The following is a 26,182-nucleotide window of genomic DNA, read 5'->3' as shown; positions in this document are numbered from 1 at the left end:
AAAAAAAAAATCTAAATAAGAAAAGAATTTTTGCAGTGTATGTGTCGCCCGCTTTCCTCTCAGTAATAAAATAAACACACAAAATTGAAAAAAAAAAAAAAAAAAAAAATATATATATATATATATATATATATATATATATTTAAATGAAGCATAAGAAAAGCTCTGATCATATATGATATGTTTGCACATGCTTTGCAGTTCGGCACTCTAGTAAAGTCACATCACCTTTATTTATATCACTTTATAATAGATTGCTTAAAATTAAGCATCTTTATTAAACATGAAAACAATGTCAGTTGTTAAAAGTGATGATTGTTCCCCATACTGTTACCAAATAACTAAAACTGAAATAAAAATGAATGAAAACTACACAGGGCTAATAAAATACAAAAGCTACAAAAACAAAATGACTAAAACTTCAACTAAAATGGAAAATCTAAAAATAAAAACGGGTCCAGAAGATTAATAAAAATATAATAGTATCTCAATGACACTGAAATAACACTGGTTTCAGCCTCACATGATTACATGTTAGTTTAGGACATTTTTTAACTTCACAGGACACATTTGAAAATAACACCATCGAACAGCATCTATGGGAAGTTGCAGCCTTTATTTTGAACTTCAGAGTGTAAAATAATCAGCAACAAACACACAAATGGCGAAGGTCACACACATTAGCGCTGTCAAACTGTGCAGTTATTTTAGATGAAGGTGGAGTTTCACATCACTTTACTCAAAACATGCTCTAACATAAGCGAGTCTGTCGTTTTATTACTGAACCAGTTTTCAAGAGTTTGTCTTTTCATATTTGTGGACTGAAACTGATGAAGAAAATGTTTCTGAAATTAGTTTTGATCTGTTTGTGTTTGTGGCGTCTGAATGGTGAGTTTTAATTCTGTTTTTATGACTTCAGTTGTTTCTGTTCTGATACCATTTGATAAATTAAACTAGTCAGAGAGGATCAACATTCACTGTTATTCTCATAGAAATACTGTGACTCAGTTTAAATAACTGTAAATGTGATTTCACTGTGAGATCAAGTTTGAATACAGTTCTATTATTCATTGCTTAAAGAAAATAATATAAATATGAAGCTCAAAAACCCAACAGCATTAGTTTTAGTGTGGCATTAAACATTAAAGTATCTTTTTTATTTAGTTATTGTCCTATATAACTCTATTTCTCTTTTCATTCATCATCTTTTGTCTTTGTACACTGTAAAAAATAAATGTAAAAAAGTGAAATGCATGGCAGCACAAGGCCAAAAGTTCGAATATAACGGTTAAAGATCGTTATAAAAGAAACAGTGAATGACTGGCAGAAGTGTTAGCAAAAACAAACTGTAAAATTAAGGCAATAAGTGTTTTACAGTAGCTTACTTTACAGGTATTTCCAGGATTATTATTGTGAACCATTTTATGTAAAATGTAAATCTCTTGTAGTTATCAGTTAGCTGACAGCACATGCATGAGCTGATATAACTATCACTGCATCAGCGACTGGCTTTAAATAAAGCAACATGCAGCATATATACACTTACTATATAATTATTAAAATAGAATACCTGATTTAATGAATTTCTCTTGCAATTTTTTTCTGTAAAAAACACACAGTTACAGCAGCCAGACAACAACTGATGTTAAAAAGTCAAGAGCCCAACTAGAGTAACACTGATCTCCATAATGGTGACTTCAAACGTTATTAGTTTCAATAAAACATCTAAACCTCAGTTAATTCTTAAGAAATAAAGTCAGACTGGTTTGTAATAAGTGAAGATCTAGAGAGATCTGTTAGTGTTTAATACTCTGCCAGTCATGTGACATGTTATTTAAATAATAATAATAATTTACATTCATTTTAAGGGTTTTTATTTGGCACCCTGTGCTGCTAATCATTTTGTTTTACATTGTTTTTTTATTGTAATAATTTAGGAAATACCTGTAAAATAACAGTTTTAAATAACAGTCTTATTTAAATAAGGAGATTTTACTTTGATTTTGTGATTTTTGTGATCTGTTTTGTTATTGCATTAATTACAGATTATTCTTGTATTTTAACATACATTTGTATGCAATTTAATAAACCAGAAAAATACTGTATAAAAATAAAATACAGTAATTTTTCTGTATAAAAATGTGAATTGCTGTCATTTGTAAATCTATTAATGTCATAATACTTAAAATAATAGCCGAGTTTTCAATTTAGAGATAATTTTACAGAGTTTTGACTACATTTTAAAATAAAAGAAAACGACTTTAAAAAGGTTATTTTCTGTAAAATTAGAATCGAATTATTTTACAGTGTACTGATGCAATATGTTATTAATTTCACATTTAAAAGATTAAAAGTATTTTAGTGAAGCTTCATCAAACCAACATCAAGTGATTTTAAAGCTTTAATCTGTGAAAAACTCTGATCTTCAGGAGTGTTTGGTGTTGATGCAATAAAGTCAGTGTCAGTGAAGGAGGGAGATTCAGTCACTCTAAACTCTGATCTTACTGAAATGAAGGATGATGATGAGATTCAGTGGAGGTTTGGAAACACTTTAATAGCTGGAAACAATAAACGGATCAAGAGCTTCACTGATGATGGGAGATTCAAAGATAGACTGAAACTGGACAATCAAACTGGATCTCTGACCATCACAAACATCACAACTGAACATGGTGGACGTTATGAGCAATATATCTCCAACTATAAGAGGACTGAGTTCATTCTCACTGTCATTAGTGAGTTCACAAATGTTTACATCTGTTTTTTAATGACAAAATTAAAATTAACCCTTAGTTTGATGCATATGGTCCCAGATAGCCACTTTGCGTCAGTCCAGATCCAGCCCACATCTGACACATGTGGTGTGAAATGATGGCACTTAGGTGGACCGCTCCTGTATGCCAGATCTGGGCCATAAGAAGGTCACAGCAATGTCACATGTCAGCCAAGACCAAAGCAATAAACCAGAACTGGACCTTATCTGAGCCACAAAATCTTATCTATTTGTCATCTCAGTATTAACAATCAGCATTAATTCACCACAAAATAAAAATAGAATAAATAGTATCAATAATCGTGCTAGTCTTGGAAATAAAAACCCTTTATTAATAACTTGAATGAACATTTGCATTAATAAAATTCTTTAATCAAATACCTTTAAATTAACTGGATTTAAGAAACAAGAGATGAAACTTCTGGCATCATTTACTCACACTCAGGTTGTTCCAAACCTGTATACATTTCTTTGTACTGCTGAATGCAAAAGAAGATATGTTTGTAACCAAGCAGATCTCACCCCCCATTGACTACCATAGTAAAAAAAAATAAAAATAATAAAAAAATACTATGGAAGTCAAAAGCGGCCTGGTTACAAACTTTCTTCAAAATATTTTCCTCTGTTTACAACTGAACAAAAATATATATATATATATATATTATACAGGTTTGGAACAATCTGAGGGTGTGTAAATGATGCCAGAATTTTCATTTTTGGGTGAACTATCCCTGTAAGATTACTATTAATGTAATTTGTTACAAAGGAGACCATAAATAAGAGCAATCAGGTGATGTGGTTTACACCATCAAGTAAACTGATTGTCTAGACTTGTCACTGTCTGAAAGTGGTTTTCACTGTTTTAAGTTATTTACCCATCAGTGCCTTAATGCCACAGATCAGACTTTTCCATTTTTAAACACATTGTGGTGTGTTTAAATGTGCCTCAATGCATGCTGGGAGACACCAAAGTATGAAACTCGTGACTCCCAGCATGTATACAAATAATATACACTACTGTTCACAAGTTTGGGATCGGTAAGATTTTTAATATTTTTAAAAGAAGTTTTGTCTGCTCACCAAGATTGCATTTATTTAATTAAAAATACAGTAAAAACAGTAATATTGTGAAATATTATTACAATTTAAAATAACTGTTTGATATTGGAATATATTTTAAAATGTAATTTATTCTTGTGATCAAAGCTGAATTTTCAGCATCATTACTCCAGTCTTCAGTGTCACATGATCCTTCAGAAATCATTCTAATATGCTGATTTGCTGCTCAAGAAACATTTATTATTATTATCAATGTTGAAAACAGTTGTGTACTTTTTTTTTCAGGATTCCTTGATGAATAGAAAGTTCAAAAGAACAGCATTTATCTGAAATACAAAGCTTCTGTAGCATTATACACTACCGTTCAAAAGTTTGGGGTCAGTAAGAATTTTTATTTTTATTTTTTTGAGAAGAATTTAAAGAAATTAATACTTTTATTCAGCAAGGATTCATTAAATCAATCAAAAGTGACAGTAAAGACATTTAAAATGTAAGAAAAGGTTATATTACAAATAAACGCTGTTCGTTTGAACTTTCTATTCATCAAATAATCCTGAAAAAAAAATATTGTACACAAATATTTTGTACAATTGTACAGATTAACGGCAAGCAGCTTTCAAACTCTATCTGAGTTTGAAAGCTAAATGTAGCAGAGCATTGATCCGACACTCTCTTCATAGGAAGATTACAAACGGCGATTGATGACACACAATGATTCTCTGCTGTTATTTTGGTGGTTTCCTTCACGATGTGAGTACAGGACTCTTTTACTTCAATGCCCCTTGATGGTAGACAATATTTTTATTATTTGCTCTATATGTTTCGTCTCCCTGCTTCTTGAATCTCGCGCCGCCTGAGCTGACTGGAATTCTTTTTGGTTTTCATGACAATGACGTAGTTTAGTGCGGCTATATTCCGCGTTCGTATCAGAGTCGCCTTTTAAACTCTCGACGATTCTGAATGACCTCTTTAGTTAGCAAACAAATTGCTCGAGTGGGTGTAAATACCGATCACTTTCATGTTTTTTGCACAATCTGCAAAAATCGCTCGATGCCATTGCTGCTTCTTGCAAACCGCGGAACAATGCTACAAACTAAACCTGCGTCTCAATCAGCTCCCTAGTTCGTGAATCAGTATCATGAAAGTGAATGTGGTTAATTCCCTGATCAGTGCCCTGACTACTGAACTAGGGAGCTGATTGAGACACACGATGGTAAACCTGTCTGGAGTTTTCGCATCGCTCTGCAAAGTATCGTTGATCTGATTGGTTGAAGGACTATCCAATTGCGTGACTAATGCTCGTTGATCACACCTCTTGTGCAGTAGGAAATACATAGCAAACTCCCCAGACCAATGTTCAATTTTAAATTGAGCTTGGTCTGGTGATAGCCAGACTACCGGCGCCCAGCAGCAGCCCTGCGTTTCTGCCATTTTGGGGTGAAAGCGACTCGGCAGTCCACTAGTTTCTATGGCAATATCAGCTGCTTTGTTCAAATAAAACGTACATTAAAGCTGAAATCCAACCTGAATGATGACAACACAGAATAAAATACCATCACTAGTGATCATCAAATCCTTTTTACAGTTAAACAAGCTACGCAATATTGCATTCATATCGCAGATGAATCGCCTTCGATAATGAACGCGATATTGCGTAGCTTATCAGTGAACTACGATTCTGTGTATTAAATGCCGCTCCATTTAAAAGCAGGTGATGGCGATTTAGCGGTAATCAGGGAACCGGCTTTCTGACGAAATGCGCGTGACAATCGCATGCGATATATCGCCCAGCCCTAGTATACATACCATATTTCCTGATTGCTCTTGTTTATGCTCTTACGTGTTTACTTAAACAATGTTACAAAGACCAGAAACTCACGTAAAAACCAAGTAAAATGTTCCAGTTAAGAAAACACAAACATTTTAACCTCTGTTAATGCTCAAAAAGAATTGTAGACGAATGACAAAAAATAAAGTCAGTCTGGCTTGTAATAAGAGATATATAATCTAATTAATTTCATCGGCTGTGGTTGAAGTTAGTTGTAGTTCTTGTGTTTCTCTTTCCTTCAGTGAATCTGCTCGTTATAATCAAGTGTCTTCAATAATCAAACCATCATCACTTAATTAACCACTTAAGTACCTAATTAACTCTAACACTGCTTCAGTGTTACTTTTAACACCCTACAGGTGGTTCCCAAATGAATACTGGTGTGTCACATGACAAGCAATGACGCGTCCCATGGCCTTAAACTCACGCTGGGGGAATCAGCCAGATTTTAAACTTACGTGTTAAAGGGTTAATTAACACACACCATTTTGTTTCTTTTGATGTTTTAGGATATTATTTCAATGTTTATTGATTATTTAAATTTTAACTATTTAATTTAATAAACAATTTATAATCTATTTATCTGTGACAAACCCTGTTTCTGTTTGTTCTCTGTGTGTGTTTGATGATACAGTATCAGTGATGGAGGGAGATTCAGTCACTATAAACTCTTGTCTTACTGAAATAGATAATGATGATGAGATTCAGTGGAAGTTTTGGATTGAAAACACTTTAATAGCTGAAATCAATAAATGGGCCGACAGAATCACTGTAAATGATGATGATCTGAGATTCAGAGACAGACTGAAACTGGACAATCAAACTGGATCTCTGACCATCACAAACACCACATCTGAACATGCTGGATGTTAAGAACTAAATATCAACATTTTCAGCTTGCCTTTTATTTGTCTCACTGTCTATGGTGGGTTAAATATCAGTTTCACATGTTTTAATTTATTAGAGTAGCCTATTATTATGACTAAGTATAGTTAGTAGTTCTCTCATGTTTTCCAGCTCTTCATCTGCCTGTTCCTGTCATCAGCAGTAACTCTTCACAATGTTCTTCATCATCATCATCATGTTCATTGGTGTGTTCAGCTGTGAATGTGAGTCATTTGACTCTCTCCTGGTACAAAGGAAACAGTTTATTGTCCAGCATCAGTGTGTCTGATCTCAGCATCAGTCTCTCTCTACCTCTGGAGGTGGAATATCAGGATAAAAACACCTACAGCTGTGTGCTGAACAATCCCATCAGCAACCAGACTCAACATCTGGACATCACTCACCTCTGTCACACATGTTCAGGTACGGCAGTGCTGATATTAGTTGATGTCAGCGCTGATATTAGTGTTTATTGACTGATCTGATCTCAGTTTGATGTTTTTATTCCTCAGACTCTGTCCACTGTTGTGGTCCTACTGAAGCTGTGATCCGATTGGTCCTCTCTGCTCTGGTGGGCGTGGCTACTGTCGTTATTCTGGTTTATGACATCAGATCCAGAAGAGCTGAGCAGGATTTTTGATTACAGATTTTTAATGTCTTTCTATATTCCTTTTCCTCAAAGAGTGAAATCTGAAGCTCCATCAGTGCTGTATGGAGTCAGCCTGAACTGAGCAACAGACTGTAAAAAACATTTTAGCTTCATAAAATAAAATATAAATGTTAACTGAAATAAAAATTAAACATGAAAAACTTTTTATTTCAGCTAGGGAACATTTCTCATTTTTATTTACTTTATCTTGATGTACTAAAATAACTAAAACTGAAATAAAATTGAATAAAACTACAGAGGGCCTATAAAAACAAAAACTATATAATGGGTTCAAAATATTATAAAAAATATAATAGCATCTCAATGATACTGAAATAACACTGGTTTGAGACATATGATCTCATGATCATGGTGATCAAGCCAAATCAGAGATACAAAAATAATCAATCTTTATTGTTTATATTTTCCTCAGATAAGAGACACAAATCTCTCTTTACTATATTTGTTATATATGTATTTGCTTGACTTTATCAATAAAGTTTTCTTACTCTGAGGTTCAAGAGTCTCTCTGTGTTTCATTATATTTATTAAAAACATTTATTAAAACATTATTTAATACATTTTTTGTAAATGATTATCAAGTTCATTCTTCTTATACTACTGGAAACATTTTTTTTAGGGCTGGGAATTTAATGCGTTAATAAGATTAATTATGGAAAAAATAACACATTCAAATTTTTAACCCATTTAACACACTTGCCTTGATTCACACAGTTGACTGATGATGAATATGACGCAGGGCAACAACTCACTGTGTGATAAAGCCTATAGAATGTAGTAAGAACGTCCGTAAAATTCAAATATAAAAGGCGATTGATTTGAAACCTTTGAAGTGTCTGACAACACCAGTAAGATCAGAAGGTTCACTGCTAAATTCAGACGTGCTTTCCTGCTTTGACTGCTGTTGATGCTGGTGCATTGTGTGTTATAGATCAACTGACGTGATAAATGACAAAACACATTCAAACATTTGACAATAGGCGCTTACCTAGCTAACAAGAGCGTTCCCTAAATATTCAGTGTTGGTTCTGGTAAAACATTTCCAGTGTTCTTGATGTTAGAGGAAGGTTTTTAAAAGGTATAATGTTCCTCAAACATTCTTTCAACTTAATTTTGATTTAAAGTGACTGTATTATTCTCTTTTTAAAAGATTAGTTCACTTTCAAAATTACAGTTTCAGTGCAGCTCCAAATCACTCTACACAATCCCAGATGAGAAATAAGGGTCTTATCTAGAGAAACCATCACTCGTTTTCTAAAAAAATGTAACTATAAACACTCGTCTTGAACTAGCTCTCTTCTTCTTCTTCTCTATTAGAGTGTAGACGCTGCTAAGCATATTACTGCCATCCACAGGTCAAAGTTTGAACTAAATTGTCATATTCAATATGCTAGTGCAAGTATATAACAATTAGTTCAAACTTTGACCTGAGGAGGGCAGTAATACACTTAGCAGCATCTATACTGCTGGAATTCTAATAGAGAAGAAGAAGAAGAGAGCTAGTTCAAGACGAGTGTTTATAGTTAAAACGTATATAATTTTACATTTTTATTTTAGAAAATGAGTGATGGTTTCACTAGATAAGACCCTTATTCCTCGTCTGGTATCGTTTAAAGCCCTTTGAAGCTGCACTGAAACTGTAATTTTCTGCCATTGAAGTCCACTATAAGGAGAATAATCCTTTTAAATCAACTTCTTTTTGACTGAAGAAAGAACGACATGAACATCTTGGATGACATGGGGGTGAGTAAATTATCAGGAAAATTTCATTTGAAAGTGAACTAATCCTTTAATGTTCCTAAGGGTCGTAAACGATTCATTAGAAGCAGTTTGAAGAATCAGTCTCTCTAAACCCCTCCTTTCCGTGAGCCTACACTGCTCTGATTGGTTAGATGGCCCAATCCTTTGTGATTGGTCTGCTACATGTATCGCGCGCCCATTGCCATAACTGAATGACAGCTATATCAATTCACAAGACATTGTATACAATATGGACAGAAAAGATCATCAATTTTACCGTATTAATTTGAGCCAGAGCGCGGTGATGATGAAACGTCTGTAGTAGTCGATTAACCAGAAACTGATTCGCAATCACGACTGGAGCGTATGGTAAGTGTCACCTTAGTTTGCGTTATTTATAAGACAGGATAGCAGCGTCACTGTTATACTTCATGTAGGTGCACCTGTGAGAACTGTATCAGAATGCTAAGAGAAGCTGAAAACCTCAAACACAATAATTTTTTTTCATTAATTGACATTACAATGCAATCTTTATATCCTATTAAAATACAGATAGAGCTCCACTCTACTGTAATAATAAAACGCAGAGGGAAAAAATGGTTGTTTTACTGTTATGTAAGTGAACCGAGCCCACAGCTATGTTGTAAACTCCCACATTAGCTGAACATGAATAGCTGATAATGCATTACACTTTGTAAAAAAAGTCCTGCTCCATCCTTGATCATCACTCCAATTAATAAGACAGATGAGCTGCATTTATCGACACATTTTTTAACTCCCCGAGGTTTGAGAAGCAGTCGTCAGTAAAATGATGGGAACACAACAAAAAGACTGTACTACTGTGTTATTGTTGAAAAAATGTATTTTCCCTGGCGTCTGCGTGGCGCACGCGATGAGCAATTTGTTAATGTTTCGTTGTGACGTCACTACAAAACAGCTTGGGATTCGTTTTACAAACGACTCGTTTAATTGAGTCAGGATGTTTTCATTCACTTAGAGCGGAGGTCGGCAACCCGCGGCTCTTTAGCGCCCCCCTAGTGGCTCCCTGGAGCTTTTTCAAAAATGTATAAAAATGGAAAAAGATGGAAGGGGGGATATATTTTTTGTTTTTATTTGGTTTCTGTAGGAGGACAAACAGGACACAAACATTCTTAATGTTTTCCAATGCTGTAAAAATGTGTATAATAAATATTAAATTTCAACATTTCTGTCAACGAAAATTTGCGTCATAGCCTGGGACACACGTTTCAGCGCGGCGCATTAAATCCATGCTGCGTCCCAATTCGCCTACTTATACTACGCCCTAAAAGTATGTACTCTTTCTGTGAACAAAAAGTACTTACTTTTGAGTGTGTAGCAAAAGAGTAGACAAGCTTTGGAACATACTAACACGTCATACAATCGCGTCTTTTCTCTCTGTCGCATCCTGTCACCGTAAACTGGCCTGTCAATCATCTTACATCCTCCACATTTCATTTAGCTAATTTCCTACCGTATCGGAGTGAAATGCAGCACGTTGATCTGCAGTCGCGGGTCTTTCATGTGGAGAACTCTCCTCTTATTAATGCATAATGATGCATTTAAAAGTTAATGGCCATTCGGATATTTATAAAAGTCCACATTGGTTTTGCAGATGAAAAATAACACAGATAACATTAAATAAATATTTTCTATCAGTTTGAACTGATTATTAGTCACTCACTGGACTGTGCGTCGATCGCACATATCCGCCATGTTTTGTAGTTTTTTTTAACACTTTTTACTCGTGTTTGTAGTTCTGAACTGAATCCTCGTCCAATGCGCAATGGGTTGTGGGCAATATTAGCCTTTATAGTGTGCACGGATCCACACTTCGAAAATCTACCGGAAATAGTAGATCAACCGGGGACTTTTGGCATACTCTTTTCAACATACTATGCTTTGGGACACACTTATTTTAATCTCACATACTATTTAGGATGGATAGTATGAACATTGGGACGCAGGACCAGTCACGCACCAGTATGCATCGACGCCACTTTCCCGCCGAAAGTGCGCTCCTTCAGCTGGACTGAGTGGCAAAAGAACCTGTTGCGTGACTGGATTTAATGGGGGAAACTGCGAAAATGCGAGTAAAAACAAACAAATTACACTAAAGGTTGGACTCGAAAGTGTTTCTTACAACTTGTCAAATAAACCTAATCCATAGACATGCAGCCAGGAGGATATTGACATGTAGCCAGGAGTCGTGTTTCCTGACATTTATATGTGCCTGATTTGACACCAGGGAAATACATAAAGCAAATCTGCCTGTGAATATTTTATATAACTACAATATAGGTAGGTTTAAATCCGCGTAATCACTTATATCAGTGTTATATATATCGTCATATTGTCCAGCCCTAAAACATATATAGTTTTATAGTATAGTTTTTGTCAGTGTTTATTTTAAAACACACAATTATGCAGAATATAAGATGGTAGATATTTAATTGATGATTTGTCAACATAATATAAAACAATACAATATATATGGAATGATTTTACCTCAAAATCCAACAATTTGACAAAATGATACCTGCAAATCCATGTTTCTCTGCTGGAGTCTAGCTGTTTCTGTGAATTGCACCGATCCATTTGCTTCTTTTTTCTGCAGCTTTCAGCAGTTTTTAAATATATACCTCAGGAATACCTCATTATGTATTTGTAGCCTACTTAGTCATTTTGATAGTAGGCTAATATAGCTAATATACACTTACATCCTGTGTTGCCTTCATATAAGGCTTATATAAGGCTTTTAATTTTTTGCGGCTCCAGACAGATTTGTTTTTTGTTTTTTTGGTCCAATATGGCTCTTTGAACATTTTGGGTTGCCGACCCCTGACTTAGAGCTATGTTACACACTACTCATTTTCAAAAATCCATGAGCACTTTAAACTCAAGCAGCTTTACAGTATTGAACATGAAAAACAGTTTCATCTTTTGTTTCATCGTTTCATCAACGTTCATGTTTTGACTCACGGATGTCTGACCTTGAAGGACTGAACAGGAGAAATAAATCTGAAAAGATTTCCATGAAAAAGAAGGCGGAGCCTTAACATACACCTATCTATTACATAATCGCCATAGACCAATGGTAGTACGAAGTTGTTTACCAGCTGTAGCAAACTTTTCTGGAAAGTTCACTTTGGAAAGCTGTTTAGAACTGATGTGACGTCATTTCAAAAACAAAATTAGGCCAAAACGAACTTCATTTGGAGTTTATTTTGGCTTGATTTTATTTTCGAAATGATGCCACATCAGTTCGTTCTTCGATTGAGCTCGAAGTATAACGGGGCCTTTACAGGAGAGAGCAGAGCGAAACGCTCGCAGTATCTCGTGACAAGATGGAACTGTTGGATTAAGATGTTTTTAACACGCTATTGGCCAGTTTATTTCTGTTGAAAATTATGTCATTGACTTACAGGAAGTTGATGCCTACTGTAGCTCAAAGTAGCATTGTTGAGTGTGAATTACTCAGCCAAAAAATGAGATAGACGGTCACATCATGCATTAACATTTAAAGATGCGTGGTTGTTTTAGCTGATGATAGTTTCACTTGTCTTTATTATAGAGCAGCCTCACCTCAGCGCATCTGTCATTTATCACTGAAGCCGTTTTGAAGAGTTTGTCTTTTCATATTTGTGGACTGAAACTGTTGAAGATGATTCACCCTGTTTTCTTCTGTTTGTGTTTGTGGCGTCTGGTTGGTGAGTTTTAAATGTGTTTTTATGATTTCAGTTCTTTCTGCATCAGATTCACTGTTTGTTTTTCTAAATGTTGGTTCTATAAAAACACTGAAGCTCAAACAGCAGCTGCGTTAGTTTCAGTCTGACGTGATTCTCGTCTGAAGGAAAATAGTTTTCTGTGTTTGACATTGTGTGGAGCTCAAATCTGTAATCATTTTTATTTATGCATGTTTTAATTTTTTTCTCTTGTGCTTGGGGAACTATATTATTGTATGTGAGTATTTGAATATTGTTATTATCAATGTCTTTGTTCGTTTTACCTGCCTGGGGATTACAGATATAAATGAGCAATGCTGCTTTAATTGTGAAGAGGAGACAGCAGATTCACAGATACAGCTTCTTTATTGTAGCTTGTAAACACAAGGAATGAATCAGGTGAGCAAACTGTAGCAGAGAAAGTCACTGAGTCACCACTCAGCTGGTTATTGAAAGTCTCTTTGAAAACGAAAATTCTCAATACAAGGAAGACGAGGATGATCAAGATCAGTAAGTATCCACAAGGCACAGTAGTGAGTGACGAGACCAGAAAAAGCATGTGTTAAGACTGGTGAGTATATAACAGAGTCTGGGTGAGTTGGAACGAGTGTGTGGAGCTGAAGGATCTGGAGCTGATGTTGGGCTGAGTCTGTGACTCCCCCATCTCTTCCAGTCAGTGATATAGTTCGAGACAACCGCCCCGTCATGGGGAGTACAAAATGTCTCGGACAGTGTAGATGAGCCCCTCGTCTGATTCAACTGGAGGAGGTACATCAGCTGTGCCAGACTGTGGGAGAAGAGACAAGGTGGGTGTAAGTGTAAGACAAGTTCATCTGGTAAGTGACTTGTTTATTTGTCTCTGAATGGTGAATGGAGATGTAGTGGGGACAGGGCAGTCGGAGGCGGATGTCACTGGTGGAAAGCAAGACCCTCTGTGTCGTAAATGGGAGTTGCAGATCTTCTGGCATCGGCCTGGCTCTTGTGCCTCAATACTACCCTCTGCAGATGGATGTGAGCTGAGTCCTAGATCCTCTCAATCTCCTGGAACCAGTCGTTCACAGCTGGAGCTTCCAATGGCTCAACTGATTAGGGAAGCAGGGGCGGTTGGAAACAGTCTATGTATTGAAAAGGTGTTAATCCTGTAGAGTAGAATTCTGAGTATACTCATCCCAGGGAAGATAGCAGTTCATGTGACCGCAGATATTGTCCAATCTCTTGGATTATTCTGTTTGCTCATTGGACTGTGGATGATAGCCTGACGATAGGCTCATGGAAACTCCCAGTAATTGAAAGACCTCCATACTCAGCATATAAACTGGGGTCCTCAGCCTGAGACAATGTCCTCTGGTTGGCCATAATTGCGAAACTGTGAAAGTTGAATCAAGTGAGGAAGAGGGCCCAACAAGCTTGATGGGTAATGAGCTGGGGAGCTTCTTGAAGAAACCTCAATGAGATTGCAATGGTCTGTTATTAAAGGGATAGTTCACCCAAAAATGAAAATTTGATGTTTATCTGCTTACCCCCAGTGCATCCAAGATGTAGGTGACATTTTTTCTTCAGTCGATCACAAATGATGATTTTTTAACTGCAACCGCTGCCCTCTGTCATTCAAATAATGGCGGTTGATGGGAACTTCATGTATAAGAGTGAATAAACCTTGCTTAGACAAATCCAAATGAAACCCTGCGGCTCGTGACGACACCTTAATGTCCTAAGACACGAAACGATCGGTTTGTGAGAGAAACCGAAAAGTATTTATATCATTTTTTTATCTCTAATACACCACTATGTCCAACTCCGTTCAGGACTCCTTTAGTGATGCCTGATCGCGCTCTGTCAACGGCAGTGATGTCTCGCGCATATACTTCAATGAGTGTCAGACATCACTGCCGTTGTCAGAGCGCGATCAGACATCACTAAAGGAGTCCTGAACGGAGTTGGACATAGTGGTGTATTAGAGGTAAAAAATGATATAAATACTGTTCGGTTTCTCGTACAAACCGATCGTTTCGTGTCTTAGGACATTAAGGTGTCGTCACGAGCGGCAGGGTTTCATTTGGATTTGTCTAAGCAAGGTTTATTCACTCTTATAGATGAAGTTCCCATCAACCGCCATTATTTGAATGACAGAGGGCAGCGGTTGCAGTTAAAAATCATCATTTGTGATCGACTGAAGAAAAAAAGTCACCTACATCTTGGATGCACTGGGGGTAAGCAGATAAACATCAAATTTTCATTTTTGGGTGAACTATCCCTTTAACTTGAAAGGCTGTCTTTCTCCCTCCAGCCAGTGTCTCCATTCTTTCAAAGCCAGCTTTATAGCCAGGAGTTCATGATTTCCAATATCGTAATTCCACTCCGTCTGGGAGAGATTCTTGGAAAAGAAGGCACATGGATGGAGTCTCGGGGGCTCCCCTGCCGCTGTAACAGTACCTCTCCTACTCCGCTGGAGGAAGCGTCTACTATGGGAGGTCAGGGTTCAGATGAGCAAGAATAGGAGCAGTACAGACAGCATCTTTCAGCTGGTGGAAAGCTTTGGCAGCAGATGGATCCCAGCACAGAGACATGGGCTTGTGACGGAGCAGGGAGGTTAAAGGTTTTAGCTATTTTATTGAAGTTGGCAATGAATCTAAGTATATATAAGTTGGCAAATCCTAGGAAGTGTTGGAGCTCCTCAATCGATGAAGGCTGAGGCCAATCCTTGACTGCTTCGACATTCTTCTGGTCCATCTTGATGCCAAACTCATCAATGATGTAGCCTAGAAGGTGAATAGAGGGAAGCTGGAACTCACACTTCTCCGACTATAGATACAACTGATGTTCTTTGAGCTTCAGCAGGGCCTCAAGCCTCCGTCCATCTTTGCGATGAAGAAAACCTGGAAGCTGCAGGGGATGAAGATTGATGAATTAATGCTTGATTGAGAGCCTCCTTGATGCACTCCTCCATGGCCTTCTGTGCTGGGAGAGATAACAGGTATATTTTACCATTGGGCAAGGTGACTCCAGGCAGCAGCTCGATGGTACAGTCTCATGGCCGGTCAGGTGGTAATCTGGTAGCCAGTTGTTTGCTGAACACATCCTGGAACACCCAGAACTCACAAGGAATCTCCACTTTGGCTGTTAGAGTAAGCTTTCGATGGTGGTAGTGTTAAGAGAAATTTGAGGATAATTCTTTCCTGGTTTGTGGGGAAGTAGAGACAGTTCTGGAAACAGTGTTTGCTTCATGACAGGATATCACCATTCGACCAGAAGATGTGTGGTGAGTGAGTTTGTATCCACAGACATCCCAGGATGATATCTGCAGTGGATCTCTCCAGTACTAGAAAAGAGATTTCCTTGTCATGGGGACAGCCAACATGGAGTGTAAGTGTGGGGTGCAGTACGTCAACACTCCTCATCCCAGTGGTTTTCCCAGAATGGAGAGCCTCTTCAAGATCAGTAAGTATCCACAAGGCAGACAAGCCTTCAGGTAAGAGTGTATGAGACCAGACAGAGCATGTGTGAAGGCTGCTGAGTATTTAACAGAGTTTTTAAAGATCATGAACAGGTTGAATCTGTGACAAATTCGTTATGTTTTCATTTTGTATTTTATACTGATGTTCATTAATCAAAAACATAAACAAATGCACTCCGTCCGAGGTTCAGGTCAAGAGAAATTAATCTAAATGTATATGAAAAATTTGACAGCACACTCACTTGCAGAAAGTTTTATTGACCAACGCTTACTGGTCAATAAAACTTTCTGCAAGTGAGTGTCCAGTCAAATTTTTCATATACATTTATACCGATGTTCATTAATATGCATTGTCTCTATTTAATAAACAAATCAAATCAGCTTCAGTTCCTCCAACAGGAAATTAACGTTTTATTCAAAATCACCAGAAAGATACAATTATTAATCAGTTTTGTTGTTTGGAAATCATTGATTTCAAATGTAAATTTTTAAACTATTTGCTTTATTAAAGGAATAGTTCACCCAAAAATGAAAATTTTTTGCACACATTTTATCATCTTCATATAATGCAGTTTCTTTAACAGAAACAAATGAGTTGTTCACAAAACCCACAAGACGCTGAAGACAGTGTTATTGCAATCAGATGAATAATAAGCAAATGAGTCGCTGCCCCAGTGACGGATCATAGATAAGAGCGGCCCACCAGACAGATGAAGCCTGCATCCTCTGCAGATCAGCGTTCAGCCGCTCTATGGTCATGAATTTTTCAGTGCAATTTACTGCAAATATTCGCTATGTTAGTCACAGACAGCATCATCAATTTGTATTCATACTTCATAGTGACTCAACCTTAAGACCAGTAGATTATTAAAAATCCAAACTTGGGCTCTGTTCCAAAATCAATTGAGCTGATTTGCTGTCTACATCCAAACTGAAATGAACCTCATAAGTGACCTCTTTACAATCTTGAAAAAAAAAAAAAACTGCTAATTTTCTCAAAAAAGGCCTATTATAATTTTTCTGTGGCTGTTTAGACAAACAGCCACAGATGTAGCAGAAAACATCTGGGTCATCCCTAGTAAAAAAAAAAAAAAATTATTTCATACTAAGTATACTCCAAACCCATTAACATTGACATATCACTTGAAGGGATAGTTCACCCAAAAATGAAAATTTGATGTTTATCTGCTTAACCCCAGGGCATCCAAGATGTATTTGACCTTGTTTCTTCAGTAGAAGAACCGTTGGAGTCTGTCGGCCGTATAATGCAAGTCAATGGGAACACAATCTATAAGAGTCAAAAAAACATGCACAGACAAATCCAAATGAAACCCTGCGGCTCGTGACGACACATTGATGTCCTAAGACACGAAACGATCGGTTTGTGCGAGAAACCGAACAGTATTTATATAATTTTTTTACCTCTAAAACAACACTATGTCCAACTGCGTTCAGCATCCAGTTAGTGAGGTCAAAAAATGCGTTCTGATGACGGAAGTGATGTCTCGCGCTTTGCTTCAGTGAGTGCGAGAGATCACTGTCGTTGTCAGAGCGCGATCAGACCTCACTAACCGAATGTGGAGGGCAGTTGGACATAGTGGTGTTTTAGAGGTAAAAATGATATAAATACTGTTCAGTTTCTCACACAAACCGATCGTTTCGTGTCTTAGGACATCAATGTGTCGTCACGAGCTGCAGGGTTTCATTTGGATTTGTCTGTGCATGTTTTTTTTACTCTTATAGATGGAGTTTCCATTGACACGCATTATACGACTGACAGACGGCAACGGTTGGAGTTAAAAATCATCATTTGTGTTCTACTGAAGAAACAAAGTCAAATACATCTTGGATGCACTGGGGGTAAGCAGATAAACATCACATTTTCATTTTTGGGTAAACTATCCCTTTAACCATCATACATTTATTTAAAAATATATGTATTTATGTAAACATAAAAATCTTGTTCTGTTCTTCAGGTGTGTTTGGTGTTACAGACGCAGTAGAGACAGAGTCAGTGTCAGTGATGGAGAGAGATTCAGTCACTCTAGAGTCTGGTCTTACTAAAATACAGAGAAATGATGTGATAGCATGGACATTTAAACGTCCAGGGACTCTTATAGCTCAAATCGATAAAGAGGATAAAATCTTCTCCACATATGATGATGTTCTTGATGGGAGATTCAGAGGCAGACTGAAACTGGATCATCAGACTGGATCTCTGACCATCACAAACACCAGAAACACAGACTCTGGAGAATATCAAATAAATATCAGAGGCATGAAAACTTCCACATACAGATTCAATGTTACTGTCTACAGTGAGCCACAATAACTCAACTTCATACTTATAATTTTTATTATTTTTGTATAAGTTTTTTTATACACAAATAATTATTTAATAAATATTTCTAAAACAATCAAACCACATATACACAGTTATTGATTTACTTTCTTTCTTTACTTTTTTTCCCCGTAATTTTGTATGACATTTTCCTGACAGTGTAATCTTGTTAAATTTGCATCCCATAAAGTTAATTAATATGAAGACTAACAGTTTCAGCATCAAACACTCACTGACTCTCAATAAAAACGCTCAAACTCTGACTGATAAAACAGCCTCCTAATTACTTACTGTTCATTTATTCGCTCATGTTTTCAGCTCGTCTGACTGTTCCTGTCATCAGCACAGACTGGCCTTCATTATCATCATCTTCATCTTCATCTCATCCTAATCCCATCAGCAACCAGACTCAACATCTGGACATCACTCACCTCTGTCACACATGTTCAGGTACGGCAGTGCTGATATTAGTTGATGTCAGCGCTGATATTAGTGTTTATTGACTGATCTGATCTCAGTTTGATGTTTTTATTCCTCAGACTCTGTCCACAGTTGTGGTCCTACTGAAGCTGTGATCCGATTGGTCCTCTCTGCTCTGGTGGGCGTGGCTACTGTCGTTATTCTGGTTTATGACATCCAGAAGAGCTGAAAAAAAGCAACAAATTCTCACATTAATGCTCAAAGTATCAAAATGTTTGTCATGATAAATACTGAAGATTAACCCTTAAATGCATACCTCGGGTCTTTAGTGACCCGGGACGTCATTCACTACCCTCCTCCTCGTTCATTTTTTACAGTTAGACATCAACCTTCTTGGTATTCCTCAATCAATTCATTATAAAGAATATAACAAGAAAAAAAATCATAAAATTATAAAAGAATGCCTATTTTTGTATTCATTTTGGTCGCAAACGACCCGAGGTGTGTATGAGTGTATGTATATTTTTTCTGCACAACAATAATTGAATCTTAGATGATGGAATAAGTGCGATTCACCTTTATTCCACAAGGTGGCAATATCTGATACACAATGCTGAAGTGACGACTCATTCAGAAAACAAAATAATAAGAGAAACATCAAATGGCTCAGCGATTTACTGCAGATCGAGTACTGAACGTAATCAAATATGACTGTAACTGTTACTGGATGGATCTGATGAAGCCGTTAGCGATCGAAATATTGATTTTGAAGATATTGAAAATTATATAGTTCTGAGAATATGTTTGAGATCGCGAATGGGCTCATATTCGTGACCTCAAACATAAAACTTGCCCATTATTTGCTGAATTTACTGGGAAATGAGCTCTGACGAGGACAGTGGTGATGGCATAAAACATCTGCTCAAACAGAGCCATTTCAAGCTCCAAAAGGTAACAAAATATGCTTTATTTTATTCTTCTGTAATTGTTACTCTAATATCAGAGGAGTTTTTATATCACGATAGGTAGAGATCCTTCCGTGTTAGATATAGATCCGGGTCGATAAAGACCCGAATATGTAAGAATGATTGGCGAAACAGTCATGCATTTAAGGGTTAACAAAGATCCCTTTGCTCACGCTAGAGTAGTTAATATAACATACATTTAACTTTTTTAAAAACCTTTTAACCTTTTTTTTACAACCTCATCTTTCATATTAGATTGTGTTCTTTAAACACTTAAAGGATCTTGTGTGTCTTTCAGGGTTATTATTGTTCAGTCAGAGCTGGTTAATGGTGTTCAGATCAGACATCTCTAATAATAATTTAATAATGAATCTCCTCTATTGGCTGTACATAAACACATTGAAATATAATAGCTTTCTATCTCTCTCTATGCTTTTTTCAGTGTCAGATTTTTTTTTTTTTAAATCCACTTTGAAAAGCTTTATTGTTTATATTTTCCTCACATGAGACACACAGATCTCACTTTACTACTACTGCTGTATATTTGTCATATGCATTTGCTTGCCTTTATAAATAAAGTTTCTCAGTCTGAGGTTCAAGAGTTTCTCCATGTTTCATTATATGTCTATGACGCCCCCTGGAGGAAAAAAAAACAGCTTTGCATTATTAAAACATTATTTAATACATTATTTGTAAATGTTTACATGATTATCAAGCTCATACACTGAAAACATTTTTATATTTGTACATTTATTATTAAATATTTATTATTAAAGATATAAAGAAGTCTTAAAGATTTTCTGGCATAAACTGCATATATACATCTAAAACATATTACTATTTCTTTTACATAAATATACTGAAACACACATTAATGTAGTGAGTTTGTCTCCCCATATGAGCTCTTTTCACAGTGTTCTCAGTGTTTTCTTGTTAAAGTAAGGAAGGGTTCATCTTCTGTTTTTCTTCTCTGGCCTCAACCACAGCATGAGCCTTTTTTCAGCGTTCGGGCCAATCTCCTTTTCTGAAAGCAGCATTCACATGAACACTAGATTGTTCACATTATATTTTGTGTCAATCCACAGTCTACGAGTCTCCACTAGACTGCCTGTAGTCTCTGATCACGTGTCTCTTGGTTTATAACAAGTATAATAATATTTTCTGAGATATTCTCACTCCCTCAATACCTGTGAGAGCTGATGTGACTTCATGATGATTTTGCTCTCTGAACGATGACACACTCTCTTGTATCCATACCCAGATAGCAAGCAATGATAGAAATTATATAATGTTAAATCAATGTTAATGATAATGTGTCAATGTTAACTGCATTGAATCAATATCACTTTTGTACCCTCAATAAATGTTGAAAAAAATGTTGAAATTTCAACAAAAATCAATGGTAATGGCATTGAATCAATGTTACAATGTGAAGTTGGTTCAACATCATGCTTGAACTCTCAGAAAATGAAACACAACTACAACTGACTTAAAGCCACACAGCCTGAAATCAACTGAAGATAAAAGAAGACAATAAATCTCAATAAATCAGAAGCTCTTTTTGAGAATTAACAGGTTTAGATGTTGATGTTTTATTGAAATCTTTGGTCACCATTTTGGTGGTCAGTGTTTCCTTTAGTTGGGCAGTTTGACACTTGGATTTTTGTGTAAGTTTGTGCTCTTTGTAACAGTGTTTACCAAAACACACCATTTGTTGAAAAGAAAACTAAAAACAAAATAATCAAGTGATATACTTTTTATCTTCATAAAGCAAATGAGTGCTGGTGTTTAGTTTGAGGTCACCATCATGGAGATCAGTGTTTGAGCTCTTGAACCTTGACTTTTGTTGAGTTGCTTCTTTTTCAGCAATTGCAGGTGTTTGCAGAAAACATTTCTGCATTGATTAAGCAGATCGACACGTATGTTTTAATGACTGACAAATGATTGCATTAGAGTGGTTTAATTTTTCTGTAGTTTTGCTTACTTTTGAAATTAAAACATTATATATGAAAATGATGTGATAAAACTCACTTATAACACTGAAGTGATTTATGTAAGATTGTTCAAAACAATTCAAAAGTTAAATACAACACACGTAGATATCAGCACTCATCATTAATTAATATAAAAAATCAGCCGCATAATTGATTCATGCAACAATGCATGCTTTGAATATTGAACCAGATCAGCCTCAAAAGTAATACATTTACAAAACAAAATTCATAAATGCACAGCACAGTTCACATTTACAAAATCAATTTCATTAAAAAAACAAAACAATCTCTACATGTTTTTTTCAAATGTAGGTTCTATCTAGCTCTATTTGGACAATTTCTTTCAGCTTTGAGTGGTTTATGTTGCAAAAGTGATAGGCAGAGTGATGATGATCAGGGCTGCGTTCAGCCCAGACAAAACATTGCAAAACATTTTTTAAACGGAAACTGTGGTGCGTTGAACAGCCTGTTCTAATGACGCAAGAGTTGCAACTATGGCAGCTGAGAAGGCCATTCTGTGTTCTTTTTGAAGAATTTTCAGAGCCTGATGAAATCAGTATAAATACGTTTAATACTGTAATATATGCTCGATGTTACAGTCACTGCCCTTGCTATCCAGAATAAAAGAACATCCCAATCCAGTGAAGGGATCTGTGGAAACTTCTAATTATTGTGATCCAACATTTGCCTTGCATTTCAGGATGAAAAGACAAACATTTCAGGTGAAGGATAATCCACTTCTTACACCCGAGACTAAATGATCTATATGACATTAATTTTATTGTGAGTATTAGGCTTATCATTATTGCTGATCACTGTTGTTGTGCTGTGATATTTTAATATTTACCATTATATAATCAGAGGAGAATAGGAAAGTTTATGAAAGTGTAACTTCAAAATACAATAGCAAAATATATAAATATGTATAGTACAAACCTGATTCCAAAAAAGTTGGGACACTGTACAAATTGTGAATAAAAAAGGAATACAATAATTTACAAATCTCATAAACTTATATTTTATTCACAATAGAATATAGATAACATATCAAATGTTGAAAGTGAGACATTTTGAAATGTCATGCCAAATATTGGCTCATTTTGGATTTCATGAGAGCTACACATTCCAAAAAAGTTGGGACAGGTAGCAATAAGAGGCATATAAGGAACAGCTGGAGGACCAATTTGCAACTTATTAGGTCAATTGGCAACATGATTGGGTGTAAAAAGAGCCTGCATCTCTGATGGTATGGGGTTGCATGAGTGCGTGTGGCATGGGCAGCTTACACATCTGGAAAGGCACCATCAATGCTGAAAGGTATATCCAAGTTCTAGAACAACATATGAAGAGTTCAGATGCAAAAGCCGCTAAACGCCACCTCTGACAAAAATGAGATCATATGATTTTGAGCGGTTTCAATATAGCGGCACGCTGAGGAGATTGTTTTAGAATCAGATTCAGATTGAGATTTTTAAAATAAAAGTTGGAGTACGATGAAATGGATCAGCCTGTCCTACTAACATTGAATGGCAGAAGAAAACGTTATTTACCTCAAAACTCTGCCTGTCATAAGGCAAAATAGCCTACAGTGGAAATGGCTTGGTCGCAATTGTATCATGCACTCATAACAGTTCTTTGTGCAGTGCCGTTACTTTGAAGGAATCGGATTTATTCCGATTTTTTTATATCAAATAACAGCTCTGTTTCGCCAAAGACAAAGTCAAACAAGATGCTATTTTTCTGTCTCATATGGAAGCTGTGCCATGTAAACGGAGGAGGCAAAAAGTGGAGGCTGAATAGAAGAGACGTGTTAGATCCCTGTGTAAAGAGGTTTGTCTACTGTTTAGTTTTGAAATGATTGTGCTCTCATCTTTTTCAGGGTTTCTAGTTGCATTTTTAGTGATTTTTCAACTATTTACTATGTCTTATCCCAAATAGGTGGATTTAGAGGTTTTTGCAAAAAAAGCACAAGTGGATTTAGCTGGTTTTGACGCAAAAGAAAATCTAATTTGTCTAGAGTGACATTTTTGAAAAAAAGTTATTTTATTCACTAGCTAATAACCTTATCATTACCTTTAAAATGAAACTCCTGAACTTGACCGTAAAAGCCTGGTAAAAAATGCTCATTTAAAAGAAAAGACGTCTGATGGATTTAGAGGGTTTTGCATCTGAACTCTTCATATGCTCCCATCCAGACGTCGTCTCTTTCAGGGAATACCTTGCATTTTCCAACATGACAATGCCAGACCACATACTGCATCAATTACAACATCATGGCTGCATAGAAGAAGGATCCGGGTACTGAATGCGACAAAGAAGACAGTTGAGCAACTAGAAGCCTGTATTAGACAAGAATGGGACAACATTCCTATTCCTAAACTTGAGCAACTTGTCTCCTCAGTCCCCAGATGTTTGCAGACTGTTATAAAAAGAAGAGGGGATGCCACACAGTGGTAAACATGGCCTTGTCCCAACTTTTTTGAGATGTGTTGATGCCATGAAATTTAAAATCAACTTATTTTTCCCTTAAAATTATACATTTTCTCAGTTTAAACATTCGATATGTCATCTATGTTGTATTCTGAATAAAATATTGAAATTTGAAACTTCCACATCATTGCATTCTGTTTTTATTCACAATTTGTACAGTGTCCCAACTTTTTTGGAATCGGGTTTGTACTTTTGTTACATACATACCCATTGTGCAAGATATCTCTTTAATACCGCATGGTTTATATGCATGTTGATGCTGATTGGGCTGAGATTTTTGACACACTCACAAAACAAGAGAAAACGTATCTCAAACCTGTTGCACACTGTTTCCAGGAAACATGTCGTTCAACTCGGAAACCGTAGCAAAACATTGCGCACCGGTTTGAGCTTGAACGTGCCCCTGATACACTCAGAGAAGCTGTGATCTGATTGGTCCTCTCTGCTCTGGTGGGCGGGGCTGCTGTTGTTCTGGTTTATGACATCAGGGGCCCGTTCTTCGTACGTCGCTTATTACATCCGAGATCAAATGACACATCCAAGATGATATCATCGTGCTAATCATGATCCGGCTAATTGGGTTCTTCGAACACACCTGTTGTGTATGATTAGTATCGCTGGATTGAGTTATCTGAGATAATTGCGCGTTCATGTGTTGGCTTAAAAGGGGATATGTATCGATAGTAGAAACATTGATCAGCAATGCAGCGATTGGCTGGAGTGAAGACGGCAACGTAATGACATCATAGAATGAGGAAAGACACCTGACGAAAAACTTGACGAATTTCTAGACATTTATAAGGAAACAGCCAAGCGAATAAATGACAGAAGAACGACATAAATGTTAGATAAATGAAATGTGCACTATTTTTTTTTTTTACATGATTACCCAATTATTTAGGCTATATTCACAATTTCTATTATTTGTACATTCAATTTTTTATTTCAATGTTGTAATTAGCAACTAATTTACCTTTGAAGCATATTTGACAGCATTAATTAAAGTTTCTTAAGGGTCAAGATCAAGTTATCTGCGTCTCCTGCGCTTCATCAAGCCACTCCCATAATATCTGTCGCGGTTCAAATGCATGTACGGCATAGACATCTGTACATCATGTGTGTAAAACTCCAATAAAAAATATTACGTAATTATTCCCTCACGAATGAATCTCTCACAGAGTAAAACTGTCGGTGTCTATATTATGACACTACACGGCATTATAGTGTTATTTGCAAATTTATTTTTAAATCATTATTATTGTCCCTGGTTTACATTAGGGTACTCTTGTGGGAAAGTAGCAGTGGCTGGGACAGACTTTAAGCATCACCTCCGCTTAAAAAGATGCAATCTAATCCTGTTTACCTGAAATAAGCCTGCTCCCGAGCAGGTTTGAGCTTACGGACCTGTTGCTATGACAGCAAGTCTAGGATGAGCTTCGAAGAACCAAACGATCCAAGATCATGCCAAATCGTCAACAATCAAATCCAGCTAACTGAGTTAGCGACGTACGAAGAACAGGCCCCAGATCTGGAAGAGCTGAGCAGGATTTTTGATTACAGATTTTTAATGTCTTTCTATATTCCTCTTCCTCAAAGAGTGAAATCTGAAGCTCCATCAGTGCTGTATGGAGTCAGCTTGAACTGAGCAACAGACTGTAAAAAACATTTTAGCTTCATGAAATAATATAAATGTTAACTGAAATAAAAATTAAACATGAAAAACTTTTTATTTCAGCTAGTTGACATGGGAACATTTCTCATTTTTATTTACTTTATCTTGATGTACTAAAATAACTAAAACTGAAATAAAAATTAACAAA

The 26,182-nt window shown here is 36.3% G+C and overlaps 1 protein-coding gene across 1 annotated transcript; it reads left to right on the top strand.

Annotated features, from left to right (window-relative positions):
- Positions 1-2,422: 2,422 nt before the first annotated feature.
- Positions 2,423-7,021, top strand: LOC137028214 (CD48 antigen-like; the record flags this gene model as incomplete). Its single annotated transcript, XM_067396985.1, has 2 exons — positions 2,423-2,735; positions 6,678-7,021. Coding segments are annotated over 2 exons (657 nt in total), but the record flags the coding sequence as incomplete, so codon positions are not given.
- Between the last annotated feature and the right edge of the window lie 19,161 nt (positions 7,022-26,182).

Source organism: Chanodichthys erythropterus, chromosome 10 (genome assembly GCF_024489055.1).
Source record: "Chanodichthys erythropterus isolate Z2021 chromosome 10, ASM2448905v1, whole genome shotgun sequence".
Lineage (NCBI taxonomy): Eukaryota > Metazoa > Chordata > Actinopteri > Cypriniformes > Xenocyprididae > Chanodichthys > Chanodichthys erythropterus.
The sequence above is the reverse complement of the archived record's forward strand: the minus strand, read 5'-3'. Positions and strand labels throughout refer to the sequence as shown.